General features: G+C 35.2%; 1 protein-coding gene across 4 annotated transcripts in view; it reads left to right on the top strand.

Moving 5' to 3' along the window:
• Positions 1-21,569, top strand: part of LOC135770651 (chloride channel protein 2-like) — a 47,461-nt gene that overhangs the window by 24,416 nt on the left and 1,476 nt on the right. For 2 of the 4 annotated variants that reach the window (XM_065280324.2, XM_065280325.2), the window contains 17 exons: positions 249-327; positions 1,144-1,269; positions 1,905-1,989; positions 3,460-3,561; positions 3,750-3,834; positions 5,686-5,841; positions 10,311-10,380; positions 10,686-10,796; positions 12,987-13,200; positions 16,033-16,166; positions 16,245-16,435; positions 16,587-16,698; positions 17,014-17,081; positions 18,029-18,088; positions 19,104-19,142; positions 21,209-21,313; positions 21,417-21,503. In XM_065280324.2, the coding sequence (XP_065136396.1) occupies positions 249-327; positions 1,144-1,269; positions 1,905-1,989; positions 3,460-3,561; positions 3,750-3,834; positions 5,686-5,841; positions 10,311-10,380; positions 10,686-10,796; positions 12,987-13,200; positions 16,033-16,166; positions 16,245-16,435; positions 16,587-16,698; positions 17,014-17,081; positions 18,029-18,088; positions 19,104-19,142; positions 21,209-21,313; positions 21,417-21,503 (1,824 nt within the window). The remainder of the gene's footprint in view (positions 1-248; positions 328-1,143; positions 1,270-1,904; positions 1,990-3,459; positions 3,562-3,749; positions 3,835-5,685; positions 5,842-10,310; positions 10,381-10,685; positions 10,797-12,986; positions 13,201-16,032; positions 16,167-16,244; positions 16,436-16,586; positions 16,699-17,013; positions 17,082-18,028; positions 18,089-19,103; positions 19,143-21,208; positions 21,314-21,416; positions 21,504-21,569) is intronic. The other 2 variants (XM_065280326.2, XM_065280327.2) reach the window with 1 other exon arrangement.

Below are 21,569 nucleotides of genomic sequence, written 5' to 3' on the forward strand. Positions count from 1 at the left end.
CTATAAATATATTAATATATCATATTTTTGTGAATGGACTTTATTAGGACAACTTTAAAGGCATTTTTCTCTATATTGCTCTCAGATTTTCAAATAGTTGTATCTCTGTATCAACATTCAGATGATGCATAAATCTCAATTTTTTAAAATGTACTCCTATGACTGGTTTTGTGTTCCAGGGTCACATCTATATTTGTGTATGTGCGTGTATATATGTGTGGTTTATGAAATGTTTGTGTGTTAAACAGAATGAGTCCAGAAATACTGAAATGCTTGCTGCTGCCTGTGCGGTCGGGGTCGGCTGCTGCTTCGCTGCTCCTATTGGAGGTCAGAAGTTTGTGTGTTTGTGTGTGTGTGTGTGTGTGTGTGTGTGTGTGTGTGTGTGTGTGTGTGTGTGTGTGTGTGTGCGTGTTTGTGATAAACAGCAGAACCTGATCAAATAAACCAGATGAGAATATTTGGATTTTGTTTTCACTAAGGATGTAACAGAGCTGCATTATAAACTTTGACTCATTTCGTTTATTGATTCCTTTCTATATAGAAGTGATTTCCTCTGAACACATTGGGCTTATACCTTTAAACATCTGTGAATCCTCTTTGTTTTCTCAATAAAAATCTAAAAATTGAAAGTTTTAAAGGCATCTCAATGCTAAATAAACTTAACTACACTGAAAAGAATATAAAATAGAAAAATGATGTCAAATGTTTTAATCCACATAATGTGACCCTGAACTACAAAACTACAAAAACTACAAAAGCGTCCATTTTTGAATCTGAGATTTATACATCATCTGAAAGTTGAATTAATAAGCTTTGCATTGATTGATCTATGATTTATTACAGGACAATAATTGGCATAGATACATTTATTTAAGAAAATCGTCTTTTAAGTTGTCAAAATGTCCTTAACTGCATCTACTCACAAAACTTTTTTATATATTTAAAATATAATAAAAAATTAAAATTTTGACTCGTAACATGTATTGTTGGTTATTGCTACAAAATACCAAATATGACAAAATTTCATGGTCCAGGGTCACATATGTACTGCTGGTAACGTGTTAGACTGTAGCAATGCTAATCATTATTATTAGATGAAAACACGCTGTTGTTTTACTGTTTACTGTGTGTTTGTGTTGTCAGGTGTGTTGTTCAGCATTGAGGTCACATCCACCTTTTTTGCGGTCCGAAACTACTGGCGAGGATTCTTTGCTGCTACTTTCAGTGCCTTCATCTTCAGAGTTCTAGCAGTGTGGAATAGAGATGAAGGTGCGTGTGTATATATATGTGTGTGTGTACATGTGTGTGTCTGTGTGCTTGTATTAATTATTTCCCCGCCATTGACAATTTATCTCGTCAAATTAAAAGAAAACACTTCCCTGCCAATGACGAGTATGTCTGGCAATCTGTATTTCCACTATTATCCACCAGGTGGCGCTCTTAACCAACTTATAAAAACCGGAGGTATTCCCTTAGGGCAAACAGTAAGAAATCCATGTATGTTTCGATCATTGCTCTTAATCTGATCTTCCTTCACAAAAACACAATTATCTCAGCTTTTTTCTCAAAATTTTGTATTTTTGAAGAAACCTACCTATATTTGAGAGGTGATAAAAGAAAACAAATGAAGATAGGATGAAGCGTTTTTTTTATTGAAAGCAGAGGGTCTGTTCATTCATTTGATATATTAATATATGTTTACTGTATATATTTAAAGAACATTATTTTCTGAAAGGTATTAAACTTTTGTAAAAATCATAAAAAATGCTGGCGCTGGCAACTTTTTAAAAAAATGCTGGTGGGGAAAGAGTTAATATAGCAGCACAAACATGATGTATTTTTATGTGTTGTTTATATTCAGTTGAAGTAATTCTCTATCTCTCTCTCTTTCTTTGTGTTGTTAGAGACGATAACAGCTCTGTTTAAAACCCGATTCAGACTGGATTTTCCCTTTGACCTGCAGGAGCTTCCGGCCTTCGCTGTGATTGGGTTCGTTCTGCTTCTCTTCTGCACATTGACAAATATATGTTTTTTGTTTTTAAATCTTTTTTCTCCAAACATTTTGCCAATGAGGTACAGAAACACTTTTATTAAGATACAATGGAAACTCTGAAGTCTTAGGTCCACATTTACTAAACGGGGCAAATTAGCACAAGTGGTAAGTGGTAAAGTTTGCAGCCGGGTTATTTACAAAAATGAGTAAATTACATAACAAAGGTTCTTCCATAAATACCAATGCAATCTACTAAGAGCAACGCAAATGAGTTCAGGATCACAAATAATCAGAGCTGATAAGGTGCAGGTGATCTACTTACACCTGATGTGCTTGAGTTCAGTACCAAGGACATCACAGCTAATGAAGCCATAGTTCACTGAAAACAAGTGGAGGATAAAAAATAAAGGTTTAGAAACACCTGCTATTGTTTGAATTTTCCTAGTGACTCTGCCTTTTCCATGCATTCTCTAATCTCTGTAATGCCTCCTCCTATATCACCAATAATATCAAGTGCAAAATGATTAATAGCCTACATGCTTTATTTTGGTGTTAAATATGGTGCAAATACCAGTAATATTACACGCACAAACATTATTAAATTGCATTGCGTGAATTATTTAAATAATCTCCTCCCATACATTTTGCACCTGAAAGGGAAACTCCTAGAAATGCATATGCAATAAGGTCGACAGATGTTATTTAACGCCAAAATGATGGTTTGTCCTGGTGCGAGCTGTTAGTTAATCTGACCCATAATGTTAAGAAAATGGATCTTGTTTTAAGAGTGTTTTTGGGGGAAAACAAGACCAAACCAGATTAAGAAAACTATATTTTCATGTTTGAAGTGAGATTTGTGTTGTTTTGAATAAAGCGGTTGTGGCTGTTTTATATGTAATTCTTGACTAAATGCCTTTGAGGAGGAGAGCAGAGGCGTATCTTAAAAAAAATAACTGAGCCATGAATAAAGATTTGTACCTCTCTGATATAAAAGACAAACAGCATGTTTGACAGAGGAAATACCTTTATTTTTAATATTATAGTGTATTTGCAGTGTGCCACACCCTTTCTGTCTCCTTATATGGTCAGTGAACTTCCTGCCCTCCACGGTGGGTCGTGTACAGTACAGTATGTTTGTTTTTTGTACCCAGCAGATGTTTGATGAGAACATACACACACTGTTCCCTACTAATGAACCTTTCCTTTATTATGTTTTAATTATTTAAACACTTTTTATTCCATTCATAATAAATATTCATGACATCATTAGCATAAAGCGTCTTTGGTGTAAAACCCATCTTATAAAGAGCTCAAGTTAAACATGTTTTTTTTATATGCTGAGACGAGCATTACTGTGAACTCACTTTTACTGCGGTAAAATAACTGTAAAGTGTTGCTTTAATACACAAACGCTCACCTCCTCTCTCTCTCTTTTTCTTTTTCTCTCTTTCTCTCTCTCTCTGCAGGATTGCCAGTGGATTTGGCGGTGCCCTGTTTGTGTACTTGAACAGACTTATCGTTCAGTTTATGAGAAAACAGAAAACCATTAACAAGTTCCTGATGAAGAAGTAAGTGACCTGTGTCTTTCTCTGTGTGTTTCATAATATTCATTGTTCTGCTCTTCAATAAACCTGAAGTTCTCAACACCATTTACATTCAAACCATACATCAGACAAACACTGAAGCATGTCTGGAGATCATTAAAAACTCATTCAGTCTGTTTTACAAACACAAGTCTATTTGTTTATGTGTAAAGGCGACTGTTGTACCCTGCGTTGGTCACACTGCTGGTGTCAACACTCACTTTTCCTCCGGGGTTTGGACAATTCATGGCTGGACAGGTAACACACAATACCATTCATTTAAAAATCAAATATGTGTAAACTTTTGCATAGGGTGACCAGTGTAAATTTAAATTATTTTATAAAAATATCTTTATTTAATTTAGTAATGTCCTTAGGAAGACATGTTTTCCAAAAGACATAATAATAATTTACACTAATAATAATTTTTTAGAGGTTTGCTGACTTTTTGAGCATCTTAATTGTCTTCGATGTGAAAATAAGATGAATTTTAACTGGGTTGCAAAATTCCAGGAATTTTTAAGGCTGAAACTTTAAATGGGTATTAAGGGGAATATATGGGAATTAACGGGAATTAATGGGAATAAACTGGAAATTTGAATACTTGCAGAGTTGCTCATTAGAGGGAACTTAAATGTAATTATAAAATCTTTATTTTGTTAAAAATAGATTTTTGATCAAATAAATCTGCGGCTTGATAAGTGTAAGTATCAGGGCCTGGTTGCATAAAGCACCTTAAGTTTTTCCCTTAAGTATGACACTTAAGGGGTAAATTCCCATTAAATACTGTAAGAGAATAATTTTACTGTGTTGCATATAATCTCTTAACGATTACCCTAAGAGAACCGTTTAAGTGTTTCACGACAGCGACCCAGGTTTGTTGTTATAAAATACTATTGTTGCCATGGAGACACAACAGAAAAAACTTAAGGGTCTTTTCTGCAACACTCTTAAGTTTAAGGGAAACATAAGGGTGAACTTGAGGGAAAATTACACTTAAGGTGCTTTATGCAACTGGGCCCAGGATTCTTCAAAATTTCTAGTACCTTGCATACATGTCTGCTTAGGACCAAACAAAATATTTATTTATGTTTGTATATGATATAGTTTAATAATTTCTAAAAAATTTCCAAATAATTCCCGTAAATTAAATTCCTATTAAGTTTCCAATTTTGATTTTTTTCAAAATTCCCTAGATTAATTTCCCATGGAAAATTTCCGGAAATATGCAGAGATGCTGAAAAGCAAAATTCAGGATTTTACCGAAGACAAACAAGAAACTTTTATTATTAACCATTACAAAACATAAACTCTCATTGATTGTTCAGATAACATTGTGCACTTTTAAAGGGATAGTTCATTAAAAAAATGAAAATTCTGTCATCATTTACTCCCTCTCATGTTGTTACAAACCTGTAGAAATTTCTTTGTACTGATCACCGCAAAGGAAGATGCTTTGATAAATGTTTGTATTGGTCTGCATAACAATTAATCGCAACTAATCGTTTGCAGAGTAAAAGTTTTTGTTTACATCATATATGTGCATGTATATATTTAATAAATATGTACATGTGTGTGTGTATATACATTTTTATATTTATATATAATTTATATTAGATTTAAATATGAAAACTTAATATTAGGGATGCACTGATACCACTTTTTTGGAATACGAGTACTTGCATTTCAGTACTTGCTGATAACGATACAGAGTACTTAATAAAAAACATGATTTAAATTTACAGGTAACAGCTTTAGTCATATAATTTAACAAAAAAACAAGGGACTAGTTTTCCAGTTTGTTGTAAACTCTGCCTCTTTGGACAACACAAGAGGCATTAACCCCTTACATGCTGCTCAAACATAGACATTTCTCAGACCGTGGTATCGATCCCTGGTATCTGCTGTATGTAAACTTTGTAAAAGTTGGAAAATTTCTGTAAACATTTCTAATGTGAAATAACTTCAAGCCAGGACTAAACTAAAAACAAACCAGATTTTTCTTTGTTTTCCAAAATGTTTTGCATTTTCCAGATTCTGCAAGGTGTAAACTTAGGACCTCAACTGTAATAAACTTTTCCTTTTTATGACATTTATGTTTTCTTCTAGCTTACACAAAAAGAAACTCTGGTTTCATTTTTTGACAATCACACCTGGACTAAGCAAGGAGTCACCGAAGACTTCATATATGAAGGCCACGCGGCCGCCTGGAAACACCCACAGGCTAATATCTTCATCATCCTCGTCATCTTCATTGTCATGAAGGTAAACACACACACATCTCAATGTCTGTCTGTATTTAGCTTAATTTTTATGTGATTTATTGTAACTTTCCACACCAAACACACAATTTATTAAACCTGCTCACAGTGACTGCTTTTAATTTAATATAAAATCCAGTTTAGCCAAGAGTTTTTATGAGAATCCCTCAGAAAGTGAAATAGAAATACAGTTAAAGTGTTAATAAAAGCTTTATTATTGGGCAACATAATCCATCATATTGTGCTCCTCTAAAAGAACAAAACTAAATTTCATCCATTATCACTGCGTTTCTGTATGTGCACATGCTAAGACTTTCATCATGCGGTACCTGCATGAGTGTGTCGCCCTGGCAACCTCATCAGAGACCTGTCACTGCACAGGAAGTGATGTCGTCAGCGTTGCCATGGGGACAAGTGGCCTGTGTGTCCTTATGCTGAACAGAAACCTTTGCCTTAACCTTAGTGTGTGTGTGCGTGTGTGTGTGTGTGTGTGTGTGTGTGTGTGTGTGTGTGTGTGTGTGTGTGTGTGTGTGTGTGTGTGTAACTGGTAATTGACCAATTGTCCCCACAAAGATAGGAATACCAGTGTTTTTGTGACCTTGTGGGGACATTTTGATGTCCCCATGAGGAAACAAGCTTAAAAATCAAACAAGATGATGTTTATTGAAAATCTAAGGTATAAGAAAGGTTTTTGTGATGGTTGGGGTTAGGGAATGGGGTAGGTAAGGGGAATAAAATATACAGTTTGTATGGTATAAAATGCATTACGTCTATGGAATGTCCCCACAAAACATGGAAACCAGAAGGTGTGTGTGCACGCGTGTGTGTCTGTTTGAAGAGCCAAGACATCCTCAAAATATGATGAAATGTCAAAAACTGACCAGCAATAAAATAGCTTTAACTAGTTTGGTTGGTTTGGCAGGGATAGAAAACATCTGGTATAAGAACAAGGAAAGTTTAACCACAAAATAAATGCTATCGTTAGCATTACACCACAAAAACAATAACATAATATATTACAGATGCCCTGTAACTATGTCTTACCTTTGCAGTAAAAAGGAAACCTGCTCAAGGTCTGTTTTCATACCCAGCGCTGACCGGAGCTCCCTCCAAGAATCAAATGCCAATCCGATGTTTACTCTTGTCTTTTCCCCGACGCCGGTCACGATCGCGCCACCCAATTTACATCGATCGCATTGCCCCATGCAAGTTTACGTCTATTCGCGTTGACTTTATGTAATTTACTTTTTGGTGTATGTACAATTGAAATTCTCTCGCACCGCATTAGAATGTTTTTTATTTTTTATCATTTATTTTGCTTATCCCGCAGTGATAGTTAAGACGCAATTCGCGATACTATGGTTATAAACTTACATTAACTGCCGCCAGCTAATAGATGACAAATGAGAGTTTACAAGTGCCTTCATCAATTACCCAAATAATTGGAAGTGAAAACCCTAGATTGGTTAAAACATTTCAACATTTTGTGATTTCAGATAAATAAAAGTTATTTTCTATTCATATATTCATCATCATTGAGGATTTCCCCAAACTTCTTAAAGCCTGAAGTCTCTAGGTAAAAACTGTCTTGTAATATCAGCAAAGTCTTGCGGGGTGTCTTATAACATCCCTAGAAAATACATCTTGTTTTTAGTCATTAAAGGTAAAAGGTCTAAAAAAAGCACATAGACACATGCACACTGGACTATAAAAATGGATTTCATTGTTATGTTATAGATTCAACATATTTATTAAAAAAAGAAAAGGTTTAAAGGTCTAAAATTCTTAAATTTGACTTTGTAAAACCTGTCGAAACCCTGCTATTAAGTATTGATGCTTTTCAGTCGATCTGCGGTACCCAAACAAAACCTAACAGAATAAAATCTAACACTTATTTCATATAAGTGACTTTTGAAGGATTTTGCATCTGAGCTCCTCATATACAGAGCTGAGCTAGTGAATTCAATCACAATAAGAAAGTATTTTTTCATCTTTAAACAGACACACATAGAGCAAACTTATCTTTAATATCTCTTTGATCTCTTATCAAGTATGCATGTGTTATCTCAGATGGTAGATTATTAATAATGCAGCTGTTCACAAGGAAGAAATAAACTCATCAAATGCACAGGACAGGACACACACTGAGTCTGGATAAAGCATCTGTAAATGAATGTTTGAATGAAAGAAAGGTGAAGCTTTGAGGAGAATATTACGCAATAATCTCTGTATCACTCTCTACACAAACACTTATGTAATATTACACAAAGACCTCCATCAGAATCGACTCATAAACCATACAGACACATCACTTGTGTTTAATGAACTTCTCTTTCTGTTCTCTGAATTCACCAATCTATAATACCCACAGTTCAGTTCAGGACTTCAGCTCACATTCATTTAGTGACGTGTGTGTGCGTGTGTGTATTTGTGACTAATTAACAAATATAAATATGCCATCTCCTAATTGGTGCAAAGTTCTTGTTTGTTATTATTATCCATCTAATATAAAGTGTTATTAAAATAAGAGATCAGAAATGTTTCAGTTCTTCACTAATGAGATCTAACACACACACAAACACACACTATAATTCACACATTTTGTTCTGTTCTTTGACAAAGAGATGTAAAAAGACAAACTTTTATTTGCTTTAATCGCTTTCCTTTGCTTTGCAGCTCTATATGAGTGAAATCTTGAAAAACTGAAAATCTTCAGCTTATATTTCACTCCAAATATGAAATCAAAAAGAATGAAATCTGTTTTTATGGGCATGCTTTTCTCCTTCACAAATTATTTTTACTGTAATGATCCATTTAAATAAATACAAGTATATTAATATAAATCATTACTGAAATTTTTTTTATGTATTATTTCAAGTGATATTTGTCAAAATATTTTACATAGTTGTAGTGTTTGTTGTGTTGTATTTGGATTTTTAATTTTTAAAGATTTCATATTATTATTTTTTATATGATTATTATTATCATTATTATTATTATTATTATTATTATTATTATTATTATTATTAGCCAAGGCAAGTTTATTTGTATAGCACATTTCATACGGTCATTCAAAGTGCTTTACATAGAAATGAGAAAACAATATACAAGAGAAAAAAAGTATGTAGAAATAAGAGAGACACAAAAAAATCAAAGATACATGAGAATTTAAAATATCAATTAAAAGAAAATAAATGTGATTTTTAATAAAAACTGTTTTAATGTGTGAAAAAGAATAAAACAGGAATTAAAGCATAAAACATTTAAAAAATAAGAATACAAATAAAAAGATAATTAAAATAGGCCATATAAAATAAAGTGCAATCAGTTCGGATGCAGCATAGTGTTCATTCAGTACATGCATAGTTAAACAGATGTGTTTTATTATTATTATTATCAATAATAATAATAATAATAATAATTGTATATTCATTAGAAGAAATATCTAAATGCATTACAGTAAATTAAGTTTTTGTAAAACATAATTCCTATTTTTTTTCTTATTTTGGAGTGAAATGTAGCTTGCATGTTTTCATGAGTCACCTATAATCTTTGTTAAAATTGCTCCGACTTTTAAAGGTCTTTTCTTTTTGTAGAAGTAAAATTATATTTTAAAAAATAACAATTTTCTATTGACAGAATAAGATTTGACTTGAATGTTTTTCTGAAGAGGAAATGATGGCGTGTAGTCATCCAACATTGACAGATTTTGCGTCATATGAAAAATTAAGCTTTGATCGTATGAGGATATTTGGGGATTTGTATATGTTATGACGCACACAGACTCATGTGTGAATATCACATCCCTCTGTTTTCTCATATGGCAGCTTATTGTGTGATTGGAGAGACAGGCGGCTGCAAGAACACAAATAGACTTCATTACGTGAGCTGAACACTTATCTGGGTGTTTATAGGTTGTTGTTTTCCTTAGTCAAAGTGGGTCTATTCTTTATAGAAAATCTTGAGAAATATTATAAATATTTAGGTTAAGATGATTTTATTTGGATCATGAAACCTGGATTTATGGATAATATTCAGTATTGATCAAGCTATGAGCTATACATCTTACAAAAAAATATAACAAAAAAATTGACATAATCTCGCTTTCAAATCTCAATCAGGGCTCAACAGATGATCAGATGTACAGTATGTAAATATAGTTAATTAAACTATACAACACTTTCATTGATGTAAAAACAGGGATGAAATTCAACATGAAAATCTTTGCATAGATTCAGTTTCTGAAATTTTAACCAGTTAACTTATCATTTACATTCAAGTGATCGGAGTAACCAAGTATTAATCAGACTTCACAATAATGCAAATGAGAGTTTAGAAGGGGGCGTGTCATTTATTGCATTAGATGTGATTGACGGCTGTATGAGTGTGGTGTTTTTTAATGCACATTTGTATTATATGTTTGTTTTGAAGTGTTTGTGTTTTTGATGAGTGTCTCTGTCATCTGTTGTGTAGTTCTGGATGTCAGCTTTGGCCACAACTCTTCCTGTCCCATGTGGAGCTTTCATGCCTGTTTTTGTCATTGGTAAGTGTGTATTTGAGAATCTTTATTTCCAGCTTTAAGTATCTCTGATGATCGATTGGATCTGTGTAGAGGTTCACTGTTGTTATCCATCATCTGTGAATCTGTAATTTTGACAGGAATGAACTACATCATCTGTCCATAAGACTTTGACATTATCCAGAGTTGTTAAGAAACTTTTTTTTTATGGACAGATGGATTGAAAGGGAAACATCTTAAATGATTTTAACATTATTTTCAGTAATTAAAGCGGTATTGTACTGTATGTGTTGAGAATGTATTTTATCGTATGAATGACTGTAACCCAGGTGCCGCATTCGGGCGTTTGGTGGGTGAGAGTATGGCTGCATGGTTTCCAGAAGGTATTAACACAGATGGAACCATCTATCCCATAGTGCCCGGCGGTTACGCTGTTGTGGGTAAGACACACACACACACACACACACACACACACACACACTTTCTTAAATCAAGATATATTTTCTTAAAGTATTTTGTCTTTTTAGATACAAAAAAATATACATTTTAAGTGAATTTGTGTCACAGTTTAGTGGACCACGGTTTTGATTTATTTTTTTTTGATGGTCACTTCTTTTTTGCCACCGTTTATTGTGGGTCACAGTTTTTTTTTTTTGTGGGCCATGGTTTTCAGTGGATCATGGTTTTAGTGGATCACATGTTTTTTTGGAGGGGATCACGGTTTTTGGGGATCACTTTTTTATCACGGTTTTAATGGATCAATTTTTTGTGGGTCACTGGTTTAGTGGGTCATGGTTTTTGAGGGTCACGTCTTTTTTTTGGCCACAGTTTATTGTGGGTCACTTTTTTTTCTGGGCCATGGTTTTTAGTGGATCATGGTTTTAGTGGATCACGGTTTTTTTTTTTTGATCACTTTTTTGGGGGGGATCACTTTTTTATAGGGATGTCCCGATCTCCACTAATAATACATGGCCGATCACATTTCTGAATCGGACAGCCGATCTTATTACAGCTATTTCATGTACTACGGCTTCTGATCAGTAAGTCCTTATCGATCTAAAATCACTGTTACTTTAAGTCGTTTATAACATGCATTTGAAAAAGCAACACTCGTCAAACATAATTATTAAACATATTCTTTATTATCATGAAAATACCTGAAAGGAAGAACAGCAATATAAATATATCCTTCAGCCATATTATGGAGCTGCGTGTCATCACAGCTGCGTGTGTATTTTTCTTCGTCTACAGCACATTTTGAGTTTCTGCACGAGAGCGCCCCCTGGCTTTTTGGATGTAGTGGCATTTCACCGTAATTCATTGAGAAACTTAGCAAGCATTATCGGCCGATCGATCGGAGCATCCCTACTTTTTTATCACAGTTTTAGTGGATCACATTTTTGGGGGGATCACGGTTTTAGTGGATCACTTTTTATCACAGTTTTAGTGGATCACAGGTTGGGTTTTTAATCATGGTTTTTGATGATCACTTTTTTATCACGGTTTTAGTGCATCACAGGGTTTTTTTGGGGGGGTCACGGTTTTTGTGGATCACGGTTTTAGTGGATACATTTTTTAGTGGATCAATTGTTTTTGTGGAATGCTGTTTTTGTGGGTCACTGGTTTAGTGGGTCACGGTTTTTGAGGGTCACGTCTTTTTTTTTGGCCACAGTTTATTGTGGGTCACTTTTTTGTGGGCCATGGTTTTTTGTAGGTCACATTTTAGTGGATCACGTTTTTTGTGGATCACTTTTTTTGGGGGATCACGTTTTTTTATCACGTTTTAGTGATCACTTTTTTATCACAGGTTTAGTGGATCACAGGTTGGGGTTTTTATCACTGTTTTTGTGGATCACTTTTTTATTACGGTTTTAGTGGATCACAGGTTGGGGTTTTTTTTAGGATCACAGTTTTTGTGGATCACTGTTTTAGTGGATCGCTTTTTATCACGGTTTTAGTGGATCACATTTTAGAGGGTCACGGTTTTAGTGGATCACAGGTTGGGTTTTTTTTAGGATCACAGTTTTTGTGGATCACGGTTTTAGTGGATCGCTTTTTATCACAGTTTTAGTGGATCACATTTTAGAGGGTCACGGTTTTTGTGAGTCACGGTTTTTGTGAGTCACAGTTTTTTGTGGATCGCGGTTTTAGTGGATCATGGTTTAGCGGATCTGGTATTAGTGGATCAGCACGGTTTATTGTGGGTCATGTTTTATTTTTTTTGTGGGCCATGGTTTTTAGTAGATCACAGTTTTAGAGGAACATGGTTTTAGTAGATCACAGTTTTAGTCCAAGTCCAAGCCTTAGTACAGCTAATTAGTATTACGTATTACTTTATTCTATGAGGAAATAAAATTGCAATAATTCCATGTATTTTATTCTAAACCATATAAAAGTTGCCCTGTTTTCTGTGTTTCCATTAATTCTTCTGTGTTTTCTTTATTCAATATAAAGCTGCTCTGTAACAATGCAAAATTATGAAAAGCACTATAAATAAATTCATTTGAATTGAAATTGCAGTACTGTAGCTTTTTGTTTTTAGGTTTTGTTTGTATTTTTATTTTCTTTTTTACTTTAGTTTGTTTGTGAGTTGTAGTGTTATTAATTCTTTATGTTGTATCTCTCTATAGGAGCGGCTGCATTATCAGGTGCAGTGACACACACGGTGTCGACGGCTGTGATTGTGTTTGAATTGACAGGACAGATCAGTCACATTCTGCCCATCATGATCGCTGTGATTCTCGCCAACGCAGTCGCCCAGAGTCTTCAGCCGTCCATTTATGACTCCATCATCCGCATTAAAAAACTGCCGTACCTGCCTGAGCTGGGCTGGGGTCACCATGAGTGAGTCTCTCCATCTGTCTGTCATTCACCCAGACAAACAGATTTTACTTCTTACACAATCTCTCTCTTTTCTCTCTCACTGTGTTTGTCTTTTCAAAGGGTTACTTGAGCCTTTAGTTGCTTTAATTAGTGTAAATGGACAATCTGTGTGCAGTACAATTACACAAAACACTACACACACACTTTTAAATGCAATACAGGCTCATTAGAGTAATGGCAACACGCGCACAGAAGCAAAACACAATGACAGGAGCGTGTGTGTGTGCGCATGTTTGTGTGCGTGTCACTTTTAAGAAGGACTTTTTCATTTGTCATTTTCGTTCTCTGCTGTTTCTCTGTCACTTTTCACTGTTCATTGTGTTATTGTTTCCTACACAATATAACCATAACATGAATCATCACAAGAACATTAATAAATCAAATGTCTCATATGCCAACAAATAGTGACAGATGATTTAATGAAGCAAAAAGTTGTATGTGTATATTTGAACTAGTTTTGAAGTTTTCTGAGAAGTTTTGAAACTCTCAAGTTTTGTGTGGTTAACAGGATGTTGCAGTGTTGTTGATTGTTTAGTTTTGTTAACATCAGACGTGTCAATCCTCGTGTGTCTGAACACTGTCCGGATCTGTGCTTACAGTAAATGTGAATGCAGTGTCATGCAGGTTGAGTACATTGCAGAGAATTGTGTCAATGATTTACTTTAGTTCCTGACATGATGTTAAAGAGTCCCAATGATGCCCTTTCCTGGGTGTCATCATTTTAGGAAATGTTTTTGTCTCTAATGATAATGTAATGATGAGATTAGGTAGCCTAGTCCAACAAGACTCTCGTACATTCATTTCATTTGTACACAGAGTCTGGCCACGCTCCATTGCAAAGCGTTACTTCCGTTAAGGAGGGTCCTATGTTGAAGTTTAAAACTATTGGATCTGCCCAGAGTCAACCAGGATCTGCCATAGGCGATCGCCAACGTGTGGTCGTGACGTATATCATGCACCGAAACCGGCCGAAAACAACAAGTCAGAATAATCAGACCAACAAAACTTAGCAAACCTGGTTCTTGCTCCGGCTTTAACTTCAGTATATTCGGCAGTTTTGCAACAACGGACCGAATAGCTTTTCTCACGTCTTTCTCCGCTGCCATTACTGAACTACAACTCAAACTGACGCACGACCTCAACGTCATCTTTCTTAGCCACCCCATCTGTTCGCTGATTGGTCCTGCAGATTTTTGCAGGAGAAAACGAAACTCTACACAGCAGTCCCATTTTTTGGTCAATCGGAAGTGGATTACCCTAAATACAGCTGTAAACGTGGTATAAAACATTTTGACCACATTCACATATAGTCAAAACACATTCTACCAGATTGCTTTTGTGATGTAGACCCGGTGATGTGGTTGAATGTGTTTGAACAGCCACAAAATACTTTTTTTTTTTATGTGAACATTAAAGGTGCTGTAGAATGTAAAACTGTATTTATGTAGGCATAGATGAATAATAAGAGCTTTGTACATGGTAATGACATATTGTAAGCCTCAAATATGATTGTTTCCTCCTTCTTATGTAAACCTTGTGCATGTAAATGACAGCGGGAAAACCGACCAATCACAACATAACACTGACTGTGACGTTACAGTTGAGATGAACAATGTTGTTAAAATGCTAAAAACAAAGTTGTGACTGCATAAATTAATGTTATATGCTAGTTAACGCTATATGCTAGTTAACACTATATGCTAGTTAATGTTATATGCTAGTTAATGCTATATGCAAAAAAATTAATGCTATATGCTAGTTAATGCTATATACAAAAATAATTATGTTATATGCTAGTTAACGCTATATGCTAGTTAATGCTATATGCAAAAAAAATAACGCTATATGCTAGTTAATGCTATATGCTAGTTAACGCTATATGCTAGTTAATGCTATATGCTAGTTAATGTTATATGCTAGTTAATGCTATTTGCAAAAAAATAATGCTATATGCTAGTTAATGCTACATGCTGGTTAATGCTATATACAAAAAAAATGATGTTATATGCTAGTTAACGCTATATGCTAGTTAACGCTATATGCTAGTTAACGCTATATGCTAGTTAACGCTATATGCTAGTTAACGCTATATGCTAGTTACCACTATATGCTAGTTACCGCTTTATGCTAGTTAATGTTATATGCTAGTTAATGCTATATGCAAAAAAATTATGTTATATGCTAGTTAATGCTATATGCAAAAAAAATTATGTTATATGCTAGTTAATGCTATATGAATGTTAATGCTATATGATGGCGTTTAGGCTGAAGTTATTGATGTTACAGTTACATCTTCCAGGTTCATACTGAAAAAAACACAAAGTTACCACTCAGAAACGTCCATTAACAATCTCCAAACAATTGATTATTCCTCAAAATCTGATACAGACTCAAACATAAGATCTGTTTACACACACACAGAGCTACTGAAGGAGAAACAGCCAATCAGAGCAGAGCTCAACATTATTATTCATGACCCTTGGAAAAGTAATGTAATAATAGATCATTTCATTCTAAGGGGAAATCCTAGGGTTGTACATGGAAAACTGACTCTGGATCATTTATGCACTTAATAAAGCCACAAACCGTCATCAGAGAACCATTTAACAGATTATTACAAGGCATTCTTTGGCACCTTAACATTTATTCTTAAATATAAAATGATAAAATGTAGTGCTGTTTCTTAGTAGCTTAATTGAGGTTTAATTATACAGATGTTATGATTAGTAAATGTTTTATCAAATTTTGTCAAACTGGAATGAAACTAAAATGTCTCTCTGTGTGTATCTGTAGGAAGTATAATATCCGTGTGGAGGACATCATGGTAAGAGGAGTTCATTACATCACTCTGAACTCAACCTACAGAGATCTGCATGAGATTCTTCTGATAGGAAATCTTAAAACATTAGCTCTGGTTGAGTCTGCAGGTACACACGCACACCTGCTCATTATAATCACTACAGACTAACACAAACACATCTAAAGGAGATCTTTTAAATCTTCAGAGTCAATGATCTTGCTGGGATCTATTGAGCGTGGGCAGTTACAGGCGCTCCTGGCGCAGCATCTCGGTCGCCCGCGGCGATTGGAGTTCATACGAGAACGGGCGGAGGCTGAGAGGAAGCGCATGTCTGTGATCAACAGCCCTAAAAGTGAAGATGGAGGTCAGAAAGTCAACCAAGAGGTTCGCTTTCAGGTCAGAGGGTGAACTTTTCTTTGACTCATATATATGATTATTATAAAGAGAACCGCTGTGACTCTGTCTGGGATATCCAGACTGAAGTCTACAAATCAAATTCTGAGATGAAGAACGACAAAGTCTGATTTCAACGATTTGTGTGTTGTAGATCTCCACAGAGGAATCCTCTGTCCCTCCAGCTCGTCCTATTTCTCCTAAACCTCTCAAACCAGCGCTGAAGAAATCATATGTCACTGAGAAAATTATAGACATCCCAACAAGTAAACACACAAAGACACACACACACAAAAACACACACATCCCATAACTTCTGTTCTATGCCAAATCATTTTACACAAACTCTAAGAGCTGTGACCCAGCTGCTGGTTGTACAGTTTGCTCAAATACTTACAAACAATCATAGAAAATAATCACACACACAATATTCTGTCTCTCTCTCTCTCTCTCTCTCTCTCTCTCTCTCTCTCTCTCTCTCTCTCTCGCTCTCTCTCTCTCTCTCTCTCTCTCTCTCTCTCTCTCTCTCTCTCTCTCTCTCTCTCTCTCTCTCTCGCTCTCGCTCTCGCTCTCTTTCTCAGGTCCACGTGATTCTGGCATTGGTCTAAAGAATCTGCTTTGTACTCACCCTCGAACAGAAACACTGGAGGTGAGATGACCTACACACACACACACACACACACACACACAGACAGACACAAATGCATACACACTGACAGACGCGTGCACGCAGACAGACATGCGCTTGCAGACAGGTAAACACGTGCGCAGACTGTCACACAAACGCACAGACACACACAGTCACACAAACGTGCACAGACAGTCACACTGACACGCATACGCGCGCAGACACAGACACGCATACGCGCGCAGACACAGACACGCATACGCGCGCAGACACAGACACGCATACGCGCGCAGACACAGACACGCATACGCGCGCAGACACAGACACGCATACGCGCGCAGACACAGACACGCATACGCGCGCAGACACAGACACGCATACGCGCGCAGACACAGACACGCATACGCGCGCAGACACAGACACGCATACGCGCGCAGACACAGACACGCATACGCGCGCAGACACAGACACGCATACGCGCGCAGACACAGACACGCATACGCGCGCAGACACAGACACGCATACGCGCGCAGACACAGACACAGACACGCATACGCGCGCAGACACAGACACGCATACGCGCGCAGACACAGACACGCATACGCGCGCAGACACAGACACGCATACGCGCGCAGACACAGACACGCATACGCGCGCAGACACAGACACGCATACGCGCGCAGACACAGACACGCATACGCGCGCAGACACAGACACGCATACGCGCGCAGACACAGACACGCATACGCGCGCAGACACAGACACGCATACGCGCGCAGACACAGACACGCATACGCGCGCAGACACAGACACGCATACGCGCGCAGACACAGACACGCATACGCGCGCAGACACAGACAGTCACAGAGTTGTACTGTTTCAGTATTGTACTGTTGTGTGTTATAACACTAGGTTGCAGTAAAGGTTGTTTGTGTTGTTGTTTGTCTTTTCTCTTCTCTTAATGAAAGAATAATAATGTGATGTCTGCTGATCTCAGACCAGCCAAACATGTGAGGATTTCAGTGGTGGTAAGAGCCAGAAAAACCAGTGGCTCATTGAGTAATTCTTTAACCATCATCTTCAGTCTCGTATCTGTGTTTGACCTTTGACCTGTAGTTACAGTGGTATTTACAGTAAAGATTACAGTAGCTGTTAAAGTTCCTTGTAATGATTTTGTTGCAATGTTTCAATTGGTCCAGAGACTTGAGCTACAGTTCAAAGGTCACCATTGTGTAATCTGATACAAACTAAAGTGTAGTAGTCACAGAAGAGTCAATCAAGAATGATCATCTGGCCAATCAGTATGAGCTGTGTAAACAGAGGGCGGAGCCAATAAAACTCACGACACACCTGTTCTGTTTACATCATCATCATCATCATCTCAGCTCTATAGAGAGAGAGAAATAGAGTTTAGATATTAAATCTCATCTTAACCTCCACACTGTTCATTCATAACATTATTTACAGATTCACTTTTCATCAGACACACACAGAAAACTCTTCAAATGATTCTTATATTATGTTTTTGTCCTCTCAACAGATTAAAGGTGACGAATTCAGTTCACTTGTTCATTGCTTGATAGTTAAACATTAATAATAATGCATTTTATTTCATAACACTAAAGGTCATATTATATTAGCTAGTCTTTAATATAATTTGTAAATATAGCTTCTTGTTACAGTAGCTGTCCAAATTTGGTAGCCAAAAACTTTACCCAAGTTAAAGTACAAATAACTATAGAAATCTTTATTTTTTAACATTTTAAGTTACCAAAGAATCCAATATTGATGGCACAATCAGATTGAAAAGCCTTCATGTAAACACTTTAATAAATACGACTGAGGTCGATCGAAAGCAAATCTTTATCGTATTGAAGTTTTTTGTAGTTCGATCTGTGAAACGATTATCAGGAGAAAGTAAGCATGGCAAAGCGTGAATCGTATATTTTCTCAATCGGATGCTTCATGAAGTTTTTGTTGTGTTTATGTGTTTATTATGGTGTGTGTTTGTGTTTTGATATTTACTCATCTGTTTCTCTTCAGGACGACCCCGATGCAGAAGACGATATGACACTTCGAGAGGTGAGAAAAATAAAACACAACATTTAAAGTTGTATTTCTATTACTGATGAAATCTCAATGGTTTTCACACAAACCTCTGCAAATCATTTAAACACCATTAACCCTTTACAACTCTTTTTACCCTTTAACTATCACCATCCCACAGGTGGGTCGTTTGGCATTATGTATTTAAAACGATAAATTCTTAGTCTAAACCTACAGCAATCTTGACAAAATATATATAATTGGAAAGCTCTCATATTCATTGCAAAAAATTATTTTCAAGAATTTTAAATTTTCATTGAATTTTTAATTTTTCTTGAATTTAGTGTTTAAGAAAAGTTTTCAAGATTTTTTTTCTTACCCCATTGGCAGATTTTTTTGCTTGTTTTATGCACAAAATCACTTAAATTTAATATTTTTGGTCTAAAAACTAGACTTTTCTTGGGTCGTTTTGCTCATCAAGAAAAGCATCTTAATTTAAGAAGTTTTAGATATTTTTACTGAAAACAAGACAAAAATACTAAGAATTTTTTTCTTGAAAATAATTTTTTGCAGTGTTGAGGTTGTCATATTTCACCATTTTGCCAAAAGAATGATGTAGTAAGAATAATTTTCTAAAATGTCACGGGCCAACAGACGGGCCCAATGTGTTTTTACATATTTATTATTACAAATACCTATAAACCTCAAATAATATATATTATAGTCACTGACCCCATGGAAATACATATAAATGTTTATATATTCCTAACACTAATATCCTATTAACATGGCATAATTTTGACAAACTATATATTGCTGGAAAGCTCTAAGAATGTAGTTTTCATATTTCAAAAACTTTTTGCAGTAATAATAATGAAGTGACAGTAATTTATTAATTTGTGACAAGAGTATGCAGCTAAACATTGACACCTTGTGGCCGTTGTTGGTAAAACCAATAATAGTGTGACAGAAACCTAATTTTTTGTGATTTTAACTTAAAATTTGGATTATAACAAGTTTAGACTTGTGGCTTTTTTTTATTTTCATTTTTATGTTTTTAAATATAAAATGCATACTTTAATTTTAATACATTTAAATTGCTAAAACTATTTTTATTTAATATTCACAACTCCAAAACTTTAAAGTGTCTTCTTTAAAAAGACCAAGATTCTTCTAGACCAACATTGCAAAAAATTATTTTCAAGAAAAAAATTCTTAGTATTTTTGTCTTGTTTTCAGTAGAAATATCTAAAAATTCTTAAATCAAGATGCATTTAATAAATTTAGCATTTATTATGAAAAATATCAAATTTAAGTGATTTTGTGCATAAAACAAGCAAAAAAATCTGCCAATGGGTAAGCAAATTTTCTAGAATTTTTCTTGAATTTAATGTTTAAGGAAAATGTTCAAGATTTTTTTGCTTACCCCATTGGCAAATGTTTTTGCTTGTTTTATGCACAAAATCACTTAAATTTGATATTTTTTGCCTTAAAACTAGGGTAGTTTTGCTCATCAAGAAAAAGCATGTTAATGTAATTTTTTTATATATTTTTACTGAAAACAAGACAAAACCACTGTAAATACACTGCAAATAAATTACTTTCTTACTTAATATTTTGTACAAATATCCAAAATTGCTTAGATCAAGATCTATTTTCTTGATGAGCAAAATGACCTAAGAAAAAACATAAAATTAAGTGAATTTGTGGCTAAAACAAGCGAAGAAATTCTGCCAATGGGTTAAGAAAAAAATTCAAGAAAAATTTCTTACCCTATTGGCAGGATTTTTATTTTATTTTTTTGCTTGTTTTAAGCACAAACTCACTTAATTTTATGTTCTTTACTTAACTTACGATAGTTTTTGTCTTAAACAAATACTTATTTTCTTAGTTCATTTTGCTCATCAAGAAAATGCATCTTTAAGCATTTGTAGATATTTGTACTAAAAACAAGACAAAAATACTAAGTAAGAAGTTATATTAATTTAAAGGTGCACATCATCTTTTCATCTCCACACTCCCAAGCTTTGTGCTGGTATATTTGTGATGATGGTTAAAAAGAAACCTGTAGAGAACAAATGTATGATTAACTGTGAATACAGATTGAGGAGTGGGAGGAGCAACAGCTTGACGAGCAGGTGAACTTCAATAACTGTAAGATTGACCCCGCCCCCTTTCAACTGGTGGAGAGAACCTCACTACACAAGGTGTGTGTGTATGTGTAGTTTATGATCATTATTGTTAAAGTATTTGACATGTTGAAGGTCAGATGTTATTGACGATAGCCCCGCCTCTCTTTCTCTCTGACAGACACACACTATCTTCTCTCTGCTGGGTTTGGATCACGCTTATGTCACCAGTATCGGACGACTTATTGGGGTTGTTTCACTCAGAGAGGTCAGAAGTCACAGACACACAAATCATTTGTTAACAAACACACACATATGTATCAGATGGGTTCAT

The sequence above is a fragment of the Paramisgurnus dabryanus genome, chromosome 8 (assembly GCF_030506205.2).
Source record: "Paramisgurnus dabryanus chromosome 8, PD_genome_1.1, whole genome shotgun sequence".
Lineage (NCBI taxonomy): Eukaryota > Metazoa > Chordata > Actinopteri > Cypriniformes > Cobitidae > Paramisgurnus > Paramisgurnus dabryanus.